Consider the following 17531-nt stretch of genomic DNA (forward strand, 5'->3'; position numbering starts at 1 on the left):
CTATCTATCTATCATCTATCTATCTATCTATCTATCTATCTATCTATCTATCTATCATCTATCTATCTATCTATCTATCTATCTATCATCTATCTATCTATCTATCTATCTATCCATCCATCCACCCACCCACCCACCCACCCACCCATCTATCATCTATCTATCTATAATCTATCCACCCACCCATCCATCCTTCCATCCACTCACTCATCTATTTAAAATTTTAAAAAGTCAATACAACAAGCAAAGGTGAAGATTTTGATATGATGCCTACAGCTATGATGTTTGCTGGAGCTAACTTTATAAGAGATGAGGTCACTCACTGTTCTGCCCCAGCTACGGACCCCAAAGAACACAGCACACACAAAATCCGTACAAACCTTAGTTTACTAATTTAAATTAGTCTTTTCTGAACAAAGGCTGTTAATTTAACTTTTTTTTTTAATTTGAATTTATATGCCGCCCTTCTCCGGAGACTCAGGGCGGCTTACAATGCGTTAAGCAATAGCCTTCATACTTTTGTATATTTATACAAAGTCAGCTTATTGCCCCCACAAACTGGGTCCTCATTTTACCTACCTTAGAAAGGATGGAAGGCTGGGTCAACCTTGAGCCTGGTGAGATTCGAACTTACAATAATTGCAGACAGCTGGTGTTAATCACAATGCTTTTAGTCTGCTGAGCCACCAGGCCCTGTTAACTTCATTAACAGCCAACAAGAATCCAAAGAATAATAAATCAATTCTGAGGCACAATATTTCAGATAACTGTAATCTTACTGTGGTTGGCAGAATGCCCAGAAGCAATTTGCAGGAAAACTGATAAGAGAGAAACAAGAGCCGAATCAAGACATGAAGGAATGTGAATGAAGTTGTTTCCTGCAAATTGCATCAATCATCGTCCTTCCTTAAATAGGCTAGGGGAGTGGCCAATTAGCCCCAAGCCTTACTCTTGAGGAGACCTCCTCCTGAGGAGCCACTCCTGTCTTTTCGCAGCTCTGTGCACTCGTGCATCGAGAAGCGGCTCCTCCTCTTCATCCTCTTTACTTAAGGGAGCTTCTGGAGGTTCTGAAGGCCCTGGCTGAATCCCCGCCTCTGGCACCACATCTTCTCCAGCCTCCTCATTGTCTGACTCGAGTGCCAACTGCACAGGCTGTTGGCACAGTACCACACCAGCCTCCTCGCTGTCAGAATCAGCTACTAACTGCACAGGCCACTGATGGGCCACAACACTCAGACACTTTTGACATCCTGTCGTCATCAAGACCAGATCATTCCTTTTTTTTTCCTAATACAAGAGGACTTTACCAAAATTCTGGATTCTGTTCTACATATAAACGTGTGTAACCATTACAGTTATCTCAGGCAATGGAGAAATTAAATTGCCTTCCGCCTCATGATCCTTTACCTTGTTTTCACCTTGCTTACTTCAAGAATATTTCCATTTTGGCCTCCTGAGGCCAAACTTGCTGCAGCTTCAATGGCATCAAAAGCAGCAAAGTGGCTAAAAAAGAAGGTGGATCTTGAAAGACCACATCTGGCTGTTCTCTTAGTGGCTGGAATCTCTAACCTGTAAAGTTAGATCTTCTAGATTTAGGAAGAGAGGGACAGCTGGAACATCTGAAGATTAAGGAAGCTTTATAAATCCTTTTGCTCTCTAACTTTGGCCACTGGGAGCTGAAAGGCAAGGAACAGCTGGGAAACAAGTCTTTCTCTCTAAGGTATGAACATCTGGCTGTTGTGGCAGGCATTACTTCTTTTCTTCCATGGCCAAGTGATTCAGAAACAGAGTGCAGCTGAAGTATCAGGAGGTATTTCCTAACCCTAATTCAAAACATGCTCTTGCGCAGCAGAAGTTTGCTGTGTCTACTCAGTCTGTTCCCTGTCCAGACACAATGCTGATATAATCAGAGTTGACAACACAGCTTACTAGTTCATAAATACCCACAGAGAGAAAGTATGTCCTGCATCTCAGCAGTCCTGTGTTTTCTATTCAGATAGAAATGGGGGGGGGGGGGGAATCTATTATGCAAATAGATCCACACAAATCTTCTGTAAATGAATATAGCACCTGAACTATTTATTTGTGTATTTATTTTATTCAATTTCTCTAGCTGCCCAACTCAACTGATTTTGGGCAGCTTACAATCCTAAAATTATAAAACAATCAAAGCAATTTCAAACAGTAAAAAGAACCACAAAATAAATGACTGTTTTTTTCCCCAGTTCTAAAGGTCCATTGATAACCTTCTATTAGGATCTAAAGGAAAACTCATGGATTCAATGCTATAGTAACTGCAACGTTTATTTGTCTAATACTTAAATGACGACATGCCACGCGTAGTAAAATAAAGTTTACTATACAGAAAGTTATCTTGTATGAAGAGTATATTGCCTTAAATTCTCAATTACTGGACTTCGGTTTGGATACAATTAACACATTCTTCAGTCATTTATACATTCAATTTCTACACTGTTTAAGATATTTCTATCAGCTAAATCAGGGCAATGTGCATTAAATTGATTCATTCAAAACGATTCCTTTATGTCATTTACATAATTACACAAAATCACGTAAACTTACACAAATGGTGAATATTTGGATTTAATGGGCATCCCTCCTCCAAAATGGTCTGTTAAATCAAGATTTGTAGCCCAATGGCTTAATAAGAGCCAGTCATCACAATTCACAAAACTCCACATCACATGGAAACAATGAAAAGCTATTTTGGAACAGGTGAAATTGAGAACCTGAGAGAAACCTTTCCCAGTCTGGCATTTCTCAACTGCAAACTGCCTTGTTCAGCAATATTTTGCAGAGGAGAAAATGGATATCATTTGGGACTGGAACAGTGGTGAAATCCAAATTTTTTAATACTGGTTCTGTGGGCATGGCTTGGTGGATGTGGTGTGGCTTGGTGGGCATGGCAGGGGAAGAATACTGCAAAATCTCCATTCTCTCCCACTCCTGGGGAAAGGATATTGCAAAATCTCCATTTTCACCCCACTCTGGGACCAGCCAGAGGTTCTCTGAACTGCTCAAAATTTCCGCTACCAGTTCTCCGAACTGCTCAAAATTTCCACTACCCATTCTCTGAACAGCTCAAAATTTCCGCTACCGATTCGCTGAACTACTCAAAATTTCCGCTACCGATTCGCTGAACTACTCAAAATTTCCACTACCGGTTCTCCAAACTGCTCAAAATTTCCGCTATCAGTTCTCCAGAACCTGTCAGAACCTGCTGGATTTCACCCCTGGACTGGAGCCTGCTTGGCAAATAGTGCACTCCCAGGTACTTTCATCTAAAGTAGCTTGTCCAGTTTTGAAACCTCACTTGAAGAAAAGGGAAGGGAAGGAGAAGAGAAAGGAATGGAAAGGAAAGGAGATGATCAGAAACTTAAGCCATATGAAGAAGCATTCAAGAAAATGGGAACGTTCAGACCCAATAAACTCTGGGAGAATACAACAGCATTCTTCAAATACGTGAAAGCATGTCACATCAGAAACTAGTCAAGATGCGTTTTCCATTGTTCCAGAGAGCAGGAAATAGAATGATAGAGTTAAATTACAGGAAGGCAAATTCCAATTCTAGGAGGTGAAACTTTTCATAATATGACAGTAGATCTAACTAGTCAGAGAAGTGATGGATTGATTCCCCCCTACTGGAATTGACCAAGCAGAGGCTAAGTAACAATCTGATGGGAAGGATTTCATTTGCATTCCTGCATAAATTTAAATTTGTACTCAGTGGCTTAAATGGTCTTTTCCATTTGTAATATAGGAGAAAATATATTCTGCCATGGCCCTCTTCTCATGTTATAACTCAGGGGTGAAATCCTCCAAGATTTGCCCCTGGTTCGCTGCATGCGCATGTGTAGTGTGCGCCAAATGCGCACTTTGTGTGCATGTGCACTGCAGGCACTACCATGCAGCACAGAAAAAGGAGGCTTAAGAAGATAAGTAGAACAGTGAGTGGGGGGGAACAGCTGTGCCACACAATTTAAATTCGCTAGAAAGCAGGATTTCCTTTTAGCGAATATACTGTAAATTGCGCGGCCCAGCTGATCGTCGGAAATACCAGTTCAGATGAACCAGTAGTATTTTTTTACTACTGGTTCGCTTGAACCGGTAGCTTTTATTACTACCAGTTCGCCCAAACCAGTGTGAACTGGTAGCATTTCACCCCTGTTATAACTGATACACCCGTGGAAGCCACTAAAAACATGAAAAATTCCCTTCGCCTTTAAAAATCATTATCACACAACAATCAGTGTTGTAGTTTCTGTCTGTGTTTGCAGAATAGAAAGGCCAATCCATCTTCTTTCGTCTAAATATCACCAGATTTCCCACAATCACACCATCTGTAAGTTGACTAGACCAGGTGAACAGAGAAAAAAAAAATCAGAGAGACACAGGTTAATAATAGTCAAGAAGGCTCTAATTACACAGTACAGTGTTTCCTTTGGCAGTTTTAAAAATCAGAGTTCCAAGCCTCTAATAGCTCAATTTTAAGAGATGTAAAGATGGTTGTAACTCCTTAATACCAGTGCTTCATCAAAGGCAGAGGCACGAAACGGTGTCTTCTCTCCCACAGGATCATAGTTCACCACCTTTTGATATAAACTGCTCTGTCCCTCCAACCACTTCTTTGAAAATGCCTGTCATTCTATTACAAGCTTTGTATTTCAGCAACGTGACCAGCTATGGATTGCTGCCCAAATGGGGTTTGTTAAGGGGAGGGGGGAATTTTTATTATTTTTTTGGATGAGGCCAATTTGCAAATAGAGGCAGCAAAAGAAACAAGAGAGATAAAATGCATAAGACTCAACACATAACTACTGACCTTCATCTATCTATCTATCTATCTATCTATCTATCTATCTATCTATCTATCTATCTATCTCTATCTCTATCTAATCTAGCAGTCTATCATATATCTATCATCTATCACCTGTCTAGCAGTCTGTCTGACTCCGTGGTGTATTAAGCACTAAGCAGACTAAGAATGTGCTAAGCACCAGGCCCAAAGGGGGCACCACAAAATTGAGAAAGAAAAAAAACCCAATGAAGATTGGTTCTTCATTGAAAGGAGGGGGCATCAAGATTTGTCAGTGCTTAGGGCACCAGTGAGCCTTAATCCGCCACTGATCTGACTATATCTATCCATCCACCCAATAGCAGAGAAGGCTCTTCCCCAGAGTAGACACTGCCAGTTGAAATGCTTGTGTCACCATATACTAAACCAGATGCAGCTTCTGGATACTCTTCAAGGATAACCCCATGTACATTGCACTGAAGTAGTCAATATGAGAGATGATCAGGGCTTCTCTCAGACCAACAGTTTCCCAGATTTAGTTGATCTATCACAACTTGTATACGTTTCTGACTAATACAGCAATCCACATTCTATATAATACAATGTATGGCAGCTCCCAGTTGCAAAGCAAGCTGATGAGTCCTTATTATTAAAGAAAATGAGTGACAATTCCAGATTCCTGTGAAGCATTTTTCTACACCCTGCTAGCCTTCTAAATGTGCTGGAAGTACAGGTGCCAAGCACAACACGTGACTACATTTCATGGTTGTGTAAGAGGGAATCTTTAACCAGAGGGGAAGCTCCTTAGACTAGATTATTTGTTTTCTATGCAACATGACCTTACTTACTGGCTCAAGTTGGCAGCTGTAATCAACCTCTAGCTCCAGAAATCCTACATCTCACCGTAATTTCGGTGGTTGTGAGGCTCAATATCAGCATCTTATAACAACTTTGCGTAACTGTCTATCATACAGTTCCCTGCATATAAAAGTCATAGCAACCTAGAGTCAATTACTTGGTACTACCCCAAGTTTGCCAATTATTATCCAAAAAGAATACCTCAGTCCGCTGTTTCATTTATCAACAGTTTGAACCACAGAGGCCATCAGCAGATCAATAGTTTCATTGCATAAAAAAATGCAAATGGCCAGCTGTCTGAAAGGAATATAAACCCTTCCATTCCCCACCATTCAGTCAGAGTAGAAGAAGCTTCTTGGATGAGAAGTGAAACATCTTCTAAGAAAAACAAGGACGTCGAGTTGCTTCTTGAAAAAGCACCTTTGGGACACAACATGCAAATACCTGCAGTGCAGCTCAAACTGTGATTAAGGAAACTAAGCCTACATTAAATAGGAATTACATTATGGTATCCCCCACTTGGTAAATAAAGATGGTTACCTTATTATTATAATTATTATTATTATTATTATTATTATTAAGCTATTGCTTAACGCATTGTAAGCCGCCCTGAGTCTCCGGAGAAGGGCGGCATATAAATATAAATAAATAAAAATAAATAAATAAATAAATTATTGTTATTCCGGCCATCAACATATCACAAAAAAGAGCTAGTAAGTATTAGTATGGGATGGTGATATTTATGTCTGCAAGACAGCATTGACTCTGAGTCTGAAGATTAAAACATGAACATGCTATATAAATATGCTGGTTTAATTCTGATGGCTTTCTCTCCAAGCAGGACTTTTTGTTTCACAGAGAAATTAGGGAATTCTCCAATGGAATTCTCAAACTATTCAGAAGGGCTACATAGAATCCATTGTTAGAATTGAAACTATCTGAAAACCAGTTTTCATCTGAAAGTAGCACCCTCTAGCAAGCCTGTGCTAATAGATAATTTGAAATAGATAAGTAATGTGTATTCCTAGGAAGAGGCTAACCAAACAACCCTATATACCAATTATATTGACCAAAGAGAAGAGATGATGCAGATAAAGCAGCTGCAAAAAAAAAATCACTAAATGGCAGCAAAGATATGCACAAATCTATTATCACTTCTGGTTGTCTAGAGTTTTGTACCTCAGATCTAGTATTCTATCCTAGGCCTGGTCAATCCAGGGGGGTAGATAAAAATACACAATTGAAAAATTAGTAGTGTATAAACTTGTACCCCACATACCTGGGAACACAATGGAATTGATCACACCTGTATCCAGGTACACAAATGAAGAAGAAAGACAGATGCACAGAGATGCTCACCAGAATTCCTTTAGTCCACCTTGCTAGTAAAAGTTGTAGCAGCTGTTTCTGCTCATCAATTGCACACCCAGAGAAAAGAAAAGAGATCCTACACACAAACAAGAACACGGACAGCTTCTTATTCAGAAAACATAGCCTTGTGGAACAAAAGTTCATGATTTCCCCAAGGAGCAAATTCATTCAACAGCTAAAGACAGACCCAGGAAGTGCAAGAAAGGGAGCCCCAGAAGTAGATTAAGGCAACTGATTCTGACGTCCCAAGAACCTGAATGCAATTGGAGCATGGAACAATAAAATCCCCTACACTTTTTACACAGAGTGAAGCCAGAAGTCTCCCGGGATCTAAATCTACATTATAAGTACCACAGAACTTATGCTTTAAGTGTACCAGAAAACAAGAATAAAACATATGATAGGATCTTTGTTCAATATCTGATTACAGATACAAAAGAAACCAGAATGACCAAAGAGGTGGTGGATCATGAAAACAATGCCATAATATATTATAAGAAAACATAAACTCATGGCCAAGCCAATGAGAACAGTGTTAGGCTCCCTCATAGCCATTTTAGGACACCTCTTGTCCTCGTGATCCAATGCATCACTCTTCAATTTTGCAGACTAGACCAGTATTCCGAACAAGTACTTCATTGGCCAGGTCCTTCTATAACTGGCTGCCTCGTTAACCCTGACAACAGCATCTCTCTGAGTTGATGATACAAGAAGCTCATTCATGATACAAGAACACAGGACAACAATGGGAAGAGCAATGGGAAGAGCAACAATCAGCCCCAAGCCCTTTGATCTCATTCTCAAATCTCATGTTTTTAAGCTTGCTGATGCTAGATCATTTTATAGTAGGAGGTTGCAATTTTTGTTAGACCAACGACTGGACCAGCATGTCAGGGGCCATACAACAGAAAGGGTTAAGTCTGCATGAAGATTCAAAGACTGAACAGGAAATAAACCTTAAACATCAACATGTCTTAAATTAGGGCGCTTAATGAGGTGAAAATTAATTTTTGCATTTTTCAGTGAGGGCTTCTAAAAATATGTGTTTTTACACCAAGAATTCAAATCTGCTGTTATTTTTGCAATTGCACAACATTTAGCTTGGTATGGTGAATCCACATCTGATCATATACCCCACAAAAGTCTCTTGTAACCCAAATATTGTTCGCTTTATCTTCCCAAAATTACACCTTGTGCTACAAAAATTAAAGGTTTTTTTTTCTGCATGAATCTTATCTAGCTAAGCAAAAAATAATCCATGCATGCAAACATAAACTAATGTCAGAAAGCAATTATCTGAGTTACAAAAATGTTTAAGCGAGTTTCATCAAGTCTTGTTTTTATTCGTTCTTCAACATAACTGGCCGCCGACTTGCTTCTTGCCCCCTGATATAACCCTCACGTTTCTCATGTGTATACACTCTGCTTGCTGCCTCTGTTACCTATTTCACACATCTCTCTATTGATTAGGCATGACAGGGCCACTGTGGTACCTGCATTGGTTCATCAATGAACTTTTTTATTTCCACTGTAGTCAGTTTGCATGTCAAAGGTGGCTCATATACACCTTCGGACCAGTCAATCAGCTCCAGCAGAGTGGATGCTCTGGCGTTGATTAAAGGCGTTTTTCTTGCACATACATAAAAATCTCCCAGCATTTCATCATCTGCATCCCTCAAGTCAATGGTCGTTTGCACTCCTCTCTTGAATGTCATCTGAACACAAGAGTGTCTAGATTATCATTGTACTGAAACTGTATTTTAACTTATTTTAAGAAATAACAGATGGAAAACTATCAAAGAGAGATTCAACCTAGAACTAAGGAGAAATTTCCTGACAGAGAGAACAATTAATCACTGCAACAGTTTGCCTTCATAAGTTTTGGATGCTCCAATACTGGATGTTTTTAAGAAGAGATTGGACAGGCATTTGTCTGGAATGTTATAGGGTCTCCTGCTTGTGCATGAGGTTGGATTAGAAGACTCCAAGATCCCTTCCAACTTGGTTATTCTGTATTCTGTTATTCTCACTCTTACTCAACTTTTAACATCCCCACACTGAACAATTTCCTTCTCCTCACAGCTCAACTGATTTCCAAATAAAGTAAAAGAAAATGTGACCTTTCCCAACTGTCCATATTATATATAATATGAACAGGAGAAAATGACAGATGTAAGATGGTCATGTGGAAGCTTATTGCTACCAGACAAAAAGTGGGCCACATAATGAAGAAGGAAGGACTCACTGGAGAAGAGCCTAATGCTGGGAAAAATTGAGGGAAAAAGAAGAAGGGGATGACAGCGTGAGCTTAAATGGACTCCAGAGGATGGTAGAGGACAGGAAGGCCTAGAGGAACTTTGTCCATGGGGTCATGATGGGTCGGACGCGACTTTGCAACTAACAACAACAACAAAAGCTGTCCAAGCTGCCCAACAAAACCTTGCAGCAGGATGATCCAACAAACAAATTTTATAAGAAATAAATAATATGCAGATCCTGGGCCATGGGTTCCGCTCTGCATCCTTACTTTAGGATATCAGAAATTAATTTCAGTTTGCCACACTCTTGGAATCAACATACATAACAAACCATATTTTTATTAACATGGAGAAGATTCTGAAAGTAAGGAGAAAACAGATAGACATGGGAAAGCTTGTAATGGAAGAGCAGCCCATTTAGAGCAAATGTGTTGGTAATCTACCAGAAGAAAGCGTCCTATTCCCTACTGGTATTCATGAGGCACACTTCCATCTGGACCATGACTGATCTTATGCTATAAGAGAGAATTCTGTGAAAGTAAAGGAAGACTTGGATAGAGTAAATTTTCATGAGATTGGGAAAGAAAAAAAATTGGGGGTTATCACCTGAATGTTCTTCCAATATTTGTGCTGTAGCTTTAGTCTCCAATTGCGCACAGTGGGGCAGAGGAGGAGGCTGCCAGGTCTATACAAAGACAAACCCTTTTTCCTATGTAGACAGTGGAATTATATGTGTGTGTAATGACAATTTGCTCTGCTCCATAAACCGAGTTTGGGATTCTGTGAATAGAAAGTGTGCACAAGTAATTCTTCAGCAGTGACTATGGTTGGGATGAAACAAGGTGGCCAGATGCGCTTTTCGTAGCTATATTAAAAATGTTTGTACTTTGAATAGTTATAGGGAATAAAACCATTTTGATGGGAGTCCTTGCATGACAAAGATGCTCTCATCCACACTGGTGCCTCCATCCAAACCACTCTTGTGTGCAGTGGCTGATCTTTTGCCGAAGAGAGATCTTACCTAGGAGAACTTTCCTGCATTAGAACAAATCCTTTCATTTAAGTAGCACATATTCTTCCTGGGTTGCAAAGGAGCTTATAAGCTGGTTCATTCATGAGGAAGTCAGAGCATGATTGTTTGTCTTAGTAAGTTTATATCAATCAAGACATTGTGGTATTCTAAGATATGGCTAATATATGAATCCAGCCAAATGGGATCTATTCAACAAATCATGGTTAAACAAGGTATGCCTCAATGCAGTATACAAATCAAACAAAAAGGAACTGCTTTACTTAAATATTCCTATTTCAGCAATGCATTCGCAAGAACCGGTAGTAAAACCGGCAGGAGGCCCCACCCACCACCCCGGATGTTGTCATTGGCAATCTGCGCATGCGCAGAAGCTGTCCTGTTGTGAACCGGTAGTAAAGGTAAGTAGAACTCACCCCTGCTTCTAACTCATACAATATTCTGACTCTGTCTCTTGGTTAGTCCTTCAATGTCCTGCTACTGGAGTTCCACTGTATCTTCTACTTAGAGCCCACTCAGATTGCAGCCCATAACTCAGCTCTGACCAGGAAGCACTGGAGACAAAAAAAAAACCCCACACCCAACAGAGTTGGCAACAAGCGAAGTCTCTCTTGCTTGCTTACCAATGTGGTATGCTCTGTCCTGACACTTCCAGCTGTAAGACTAAATTAGAGATTTATGTCTAGAGTTCCAAAGTGAAATACACAAAAATATTCTGGGTAGAGAAACACGTGAATCCTGGAGACACTTTGTTACCTGCAAAGATTCCTCTCTCTAAAGTTATTTTCAGTCTTCTCTTGCCCAGAGCTCCACCAGTTTCAGGCATTCTGTTTCGGTGTCTTTCATGCTAATGACTTCCTTGTATAACAGGGCTTCTGCCAAGCTTTATGAGCCATCAGCCCAATTACCAATATATAGGATTGCTCTAGAATCTGCCCCTACATGTACAGTGGTATGAAATAACATGCCATGGGGTATTTTTGTCCCTCTGTTCCATTTCTTGACTGGTTTTTCAACACTCTCTGGGTTATGTGAATGAAATATTCTCTTATGCTGTTGATTTGTCAATTTATCATGGTGGTAATTATTCCACTGTTTAAGAAACATCAAAGCTACAGTAACAGTTTGAGATGGGCGAATTCAAGTGGTTTAAAAGTTTTATCAAGTTTTATTTTCTTTTACATGAAGATAAAACAAGCCTGCTGCCATGGTCTAGACCAGGGCTGTCAAACTCCCGGCCTGCAGGCCAGATGAGTCACGCACTGGTCATGCCCACGTCCGGTTTAGCGAAGGGAAAAAAGTCATGTGATGATGCCGCGAGTTTGACACCCCTGGTCTAGACTCACCATATACTTACTTGCTACAGGATAACTTAAGAAGAACATGGACTGACCATCCAAAACTGAAATGAACATTGAAATGGATGCATTCATGCATCTCCAGGCATACCTTACCTGTATGCCCACCTTATGGCATACCGAAATAGCAGGCAGTCACAAATCTGCAAAATGCTACCCAATGTACCCAAGTAAAACTGCTAAATTCTCATCCATCAAGCATCAGACACCATGTAAAGAGGATCACATCCTTGTTAACTAACAAGCAAACGCACATATGCAGTCAGGCAGGCATTAATGCAAATTAGAACCTTCCTGCATCCATTAGAAGGAAAAGCAACGTCTTCCCATAGAAATTGTGAAAGGGATAGCCTAACTGGCAATCTGTCCAAACCCTAGCATACCTAATCATTCATTGATTTCAATAACCTTTATTTGGACCTAAATAGGCTAAAAAATAAGATGTCTGTATGATATGTGCACCTCAACACATCTGTACCTGGGTTCCCATTAATTTCAAACTATCCAGCCACATTGCAGCCCAGCATATGGTATGAATTCTGTCCTTGGTTAATTAATGGGTCAGAATATTGTGAAAACCCAAAAAATGAGATTACTTGAATAATCCATAGTTCAGTTATCTAAAGCTGAGAGGGTTATGCAAGGCAGATACAGGAACCTATTCCAGCTCCTAATTGGTTGTGACTATCCAGCTTTCTGGTCCCTTTTAGGAGATTCTCTCCATGTAAATGACCCAGGGCGGACAATGTAAACATTGTAATGACATACTGGTGTCTACAATCCCCAAATCAGAAAAGAGCTTTTCCAATTCTGCTAGATCTTCAAAATAAGCAGTGGTCCAAACTTCGAAAATCAGCAACATCACCTGTCAGTATTTGCAACCATGTCCAACAACAGAGCATCACTCTGAAAGGGTGTGCAATTACTTGATAAAATTATAGCAATAGCACTTAGACTTATATACTGCTTCACAGTGCTTTACAGACCTCTCTAAGAGGTTTACAGAGTCAGCATATTGCCTCCAAACAATCTGGGTCCTCATTTTACCCACCTCGGAAGGATAGAAGGCTGAGTCAACCTTGGGCCTGGTGAGATTCGATTTGCCAAATTGCAGGCAGCCAGCAGTCAGCAGAAGTAGCCTGCAGTACTGCACTCTAACCACTGCGCCACCATGGCTCATTATGAAGCATTTTGTTCTATAGTAAATGATAGAGTTCAGTTATAGATCCATAATGCTGGGAATTCATCCCATATCTGTAAAGCGGTGTTTTTCAACCTCAGAAGCTTCAAGATAAGTGGAACTTCATTTCCCAGAATTCAGTTGAAGTACACACTTCTTAAAATTGCTGTAGTCCAGTATGTAGTGCAAGTAACACTGGTGTTAACATTTACTTAGTACTACAAACATAATAAAAATCAGAAAGTAATCTTATCTGCAAAATTATATGAGGATGGTAAAGTGACAGCTAATCATTCACATTGGATTCACATATTATGACATGCTACTATCAGGCTGGTTTGTTTTGGCTAATCATGGTGTAAAAAACTAAGCCACTGTAGCATATTGTGCAAGCCATAATTAAAACAAATCATGGCTCAGGGCAGCATGAAAGTCCAATTTATTAATTACTCCACATAGTCAAATGAGTCTGAAGTTAATTGTCTACATACATATGTAGATTTTTCATAGGATGAAATAATAACCCTACACTAAATTCTTCTTCAGTTCTACCACAATGTCTCTCCATGCTATGCCATACAACTATGTAACCTGCTATGAATTAGAACACACATTGTTATGTATCTAAAACCAAACACTTGTACCTATAATCCTGAAATAAGCAGAGTGGGTCTCTACAAGTCTCAGATTCTACCTGGCTCAGATTTAAGGGGAGAGGAGTTCTGGAAAGATGAAGTTAAGGCTTGTTGGAACCAACATTTTAAGAGACATTTGAGCCCAGCTGAGTAGAGTTACCTTTTAGTTGCTTTTATGATTGTGTTTAGTTGCCATTTTATACATTATATGTTGGGTATCTTTTAAAGTTACATGGTTATCTTGGTTATTGATTGTTTGTTGCATGTTACACCGTTTGACTTGAGTAACCCACAAACTGTCTAGAATGAACAGATATTTCTCCTTCCTTCCTCTCCTTTGGATTTTCAGTGCTGCCTGGGACAAGATTTTAAAATCTTCATCTTCTCCTTAATTGAGGAATGGGTCCCATATAAAACATGCACACCCAGTAGGACAAAAATAAGACTAAGTCTTTGTATCTGCAGCCAGTACCAGCAAAATTAAAAGCATCTTATACATTTGTTTATTTTTTTAACACTGCCTGACATCTAATTGTAATCAGGGCCAAAGCGGCTCTCAAAAAAGTCAATGCATTTGATAAAATTATTTTCATAAATCATTTACAGACTACCTATTTGTCTTCATCTAAGAAGCTGAATCCTAAGCAGCTAACCGTATTTTAACCTAGCATGTTAAGCAAGCCCTAAAATATTGACTTCTGATTTTATGTGTTAGACAAGCTAATAAAATTGGATTTAATAAAAAATGGTTACATCAACTATGGATGCAACATGAACATAGCTATGGTAGACTCTCCAGAAATGGTCATACGTGTTGGGGCATTCTCAAAATTAGTCCACGCTAGATGTCGCAGTTGGTGAAACTTAATGCTATTCCATATATTTCTCAACTATGTTTTCTTAGGCCTTCAAGAAGGGCAGTGATAATACACATATCAGGGTGGGACCCAGAAATAGTCTAGGTGAGACACAGGGTAATGCACTGAAATGATAATTAAGGGACATACAGTACGTTGTGCCCAGTCTAGTGCTTTCTGTACAGTAGCAGAAAACCTGTATAAGTGCAACAGTAAAAGTTACCTAGGTTCTTTGACAGAGGGGGCAACAGGGACTGCACAGCTTGAATGCTTGAGAACCATTCAGACATTCATCCCTTGTTTACGCAGCATGACCCCTTCCCAGGAAAAAAATAGGATGAAATTTGTCAAAAGAGGCAGTGTTTATCATCCATTAAACAAAGCCTATTATAGTTACCTGGGATGCAGTAATGATGGCCAAATGAGATTGAGTTAAATTCCGACAGCCTGGTCTAACCAAATAGACAGTGTTTAAGGACAAAGAACAAGTTTTAAGAAATATGTCTAGATTCCTTTTTCACTTACCCTATTTTGCAGACAAACCTCATTGGTCACCCACTTTGACCAGAATGCCTATCTCTCCTTTACCACTGAAGGAACCCACAAAAGTTGTAAAGCTGCACCCCAACTTTACAACTCTCTGGGGAAGTTGGCGTCTGCTCAATAAAAAATCCTCCACCACCCAACCACAGGACTATCAATTCCCATGTACAAACACTTATTTTTTTTCCTGACCTGAGAAGGCTAAGCAAGAGAGGTCCAAGCCCCACAGCAGTGGGGAAGAAAACCAAAGGGCTCCAAGAATGGGCATACTCTCTCTGCATGACCTGCCTTCCTGCTCCTCCCCACTCCATAGCTCTACATGAGTTGAAACACGATTTCACCAGGAATGGCCGCAGGTCACGAGCAGTGGTGGTTGCTGCTGCTTTAATTAATGCAAGTTCCAACGATAATATATTAAGGAGGGGGAGAGAAAAGCGACTCAGAAACAGAACTATTAAAACTCCCGGCAACTTAGGAAAGAAGGAGGGATCCCTTATTAACCCTTCCCTTCCTTGCTTTCAGTGCTGACTTTTTTTTTTTTTTTTTGTTTAAGCAAGGAAACTACAGCCAAGAAACAAAAGCACTGGCCATGATTACAAGTCAAAACAAGGTGCATCTCATTCCTTCTGATGATTGCTCTTCAAACAATTATCTCCCTCCAATTCCCACATCATCAAATTAATTCAATTAATTAAACTACTTATAGTAGCAGACATGTGAGTAGCTTCCTCTGTACACTCTTAACAAACCATTCTTGCTTTATTTTAGCACCTACATTTTACATGGAATGGGTGCTGAACCGACTTTTCAGCCTCAACGGGCTTTAATGGAAAGTTTACGTTATCTCGGTTAAAATCTTGGCAATGATTCCAGTCAATGTATGCCAAAAAAAGGGTGTTCATTTCCTAAGCAGCTAGGCAGATTTGGGTCCTATTGGAGCATAAACTGAGTTTTGAATCTCATGATTTGTTAACCCGGTGCAAAAACTCTACTATAAAGATAGGTGGTAAGATGTTTTATTGGAAAGTATGGCACAGTCTGGAATAGCTTCTTCGAATCTGTAATGTTTATTTTAAGGTTCAGCAATTATAGACAGAATTAACTTTGCCTAATATGCAACAGTGGCAATATAATCAGTGAGCATGTTTTCATTTTTCCACAGATGTTGACTTCTGTAATGAAGTTCCTACCAGATGGCTCCACTCTGCTCATATTTTGGAGAGCCCTGAAGATCCAGTTCTGTAACTAGGTCTTTGACAAGAATGAGTAAAGCTCCATTTTGGACAATGATTTTTATAAATAACTCAAGGTAGCAGTAGTGGTATTCACTTACCTTTGCTACCAGTTCACAAATGTGAGCGCGCACCACTTCTGTGCATGCGCAGAGCCGGGCGGATGAGTGGAGCCTCCCGCCGCCGCCGCTACCGGTTCGCTCAAACCGGGTAGAACCAGTAGAATCCGACCACTGCAAGGCAGGGAATATACCCCATGCTCCTTCCTCCTCCTGTTTTCCCCACAGCAATTCTGTAGGTGGGTTGGGCTGAGAGAGCATGACTGTCACTCAGCCGGCTTTCATGCCATAGAAAGACTAGAACTGTATACTAATCTTTTTTCTATTCATTCGTTTCTGTACATTGTTTTCACTGTATTTTTCTTTTTCTTTTTTTTCTTTTTTTGTAATTGCAATAAATTTATTTTTTTTTGCAATGCTAGAAAGGAATATTTGTTTCATCCAAATAGGATTATATGTACATGCATTTTATGTCGGCATATTTTGCATATTTTCAAAACAGGATTTCATGCATTTGCAGAAGCACACAATGTACAGTCAGGTTTAGTCTACTGCATATAAAATTTGCTAAACTGGGGGATTATTGTGCCTGTGACAAAAAGGAGCCCTATTCCTAAAGCTTTGAGTAAAATATTAGCATCTGGCAATGTGTCCATCTCATCTAGAGTGAGCAGACTGATCAAACAGAGGTCTCTCCAGGTAGCCCTTGACTTACAATCATTCATTTAGTGACCACTTGAAGTTATAATGGCACTGAAAAAGTGACTTACAACTGTTTTTCACACTTAAGACCGTTGCAGCATCCCTGTGGTCGTGTGATCAAAATTTGGACGCTTGGCAACTGACTCGTATTTATGACGCTTATGATATCCAGGGGTCATGTCATCACTTTTTGCAACCTTCTGACAAGCAGTCAATACAGAAGCCAGATTCACTTAACAACCATGTTACTAACTTAACAACTGCAGCGATTCACTTAACAACTGTGGCAAGGAAGGTCATAAAATGGGGCAAAACTCCCTTAACAAGTCTCTCAGTAACAGAAAATTTGGGCTCAATTGCGGTCATAGGTCGAGAACTACCTGTACGTTGCCAATTCAAATTTTTTATTAGTTTATCCAAATACAATATAAAATGCAAAAATACAAAAGAAAATAAGGGAAAAATAAGGGAGGAAAGGGGGAAGAGAAAAGTGTGGGACAAAAGGGAAAAAAGAAAGAAAAAGTGTTGGCTTCCGACTCCTTTTGGTGCAGTAGAATAAGAGAATAGCATCAAATCTCAAGTTTTTACTTTTGTATAATAATATACACTAGCCATTTCTATAGCAACAAACC

The 17531-nt window shown here is 39.7% G+C and overlaps 1 protein-coding gene across 2 annotated transcripts in view; it reads right to left on the minus strand.

The window, feature by feature from the left end:
• The window catches only part of WNT10A (Wnt family member 10A), a 61873-nt gene that overhangs the window by 38677 nt on the left and 5665 nt on the right, over positions 1-17531 (minus strand). Inside the window, exon 1 of one of the 2 annotated variants that reach the window (XM_070957149.1) lies at positions 15099-15217. The exons of the other annotated variant lie outside the window; for it this stretch is intronic. Coding sequence (XP_070813250.1) covers positions 15099-15217 — 119 coding nt within the window. Of the gene's footprint in view, positions 1-15098; positions 15218-17531 lie in introns of those variants that run through there. 2 annotated transcript variants of the gene reach the window in all.

This window comes from Pituophis catenifer, unplaced genomic scaffold (assembly GCF_029215685.1).
Source record: "Pituophis catenifer annectens isolate HBS135680 unplaced genomic scaffold, rPitCat1.0.hap2 SCAF_1, whole genome shotgun sequence".
Lineage (NCBI taxonomy): Eukaryota > Metazoa > Chordata > Lepidosauria > Squamata > Colubridae > Pituophis > Pituophis catenifer.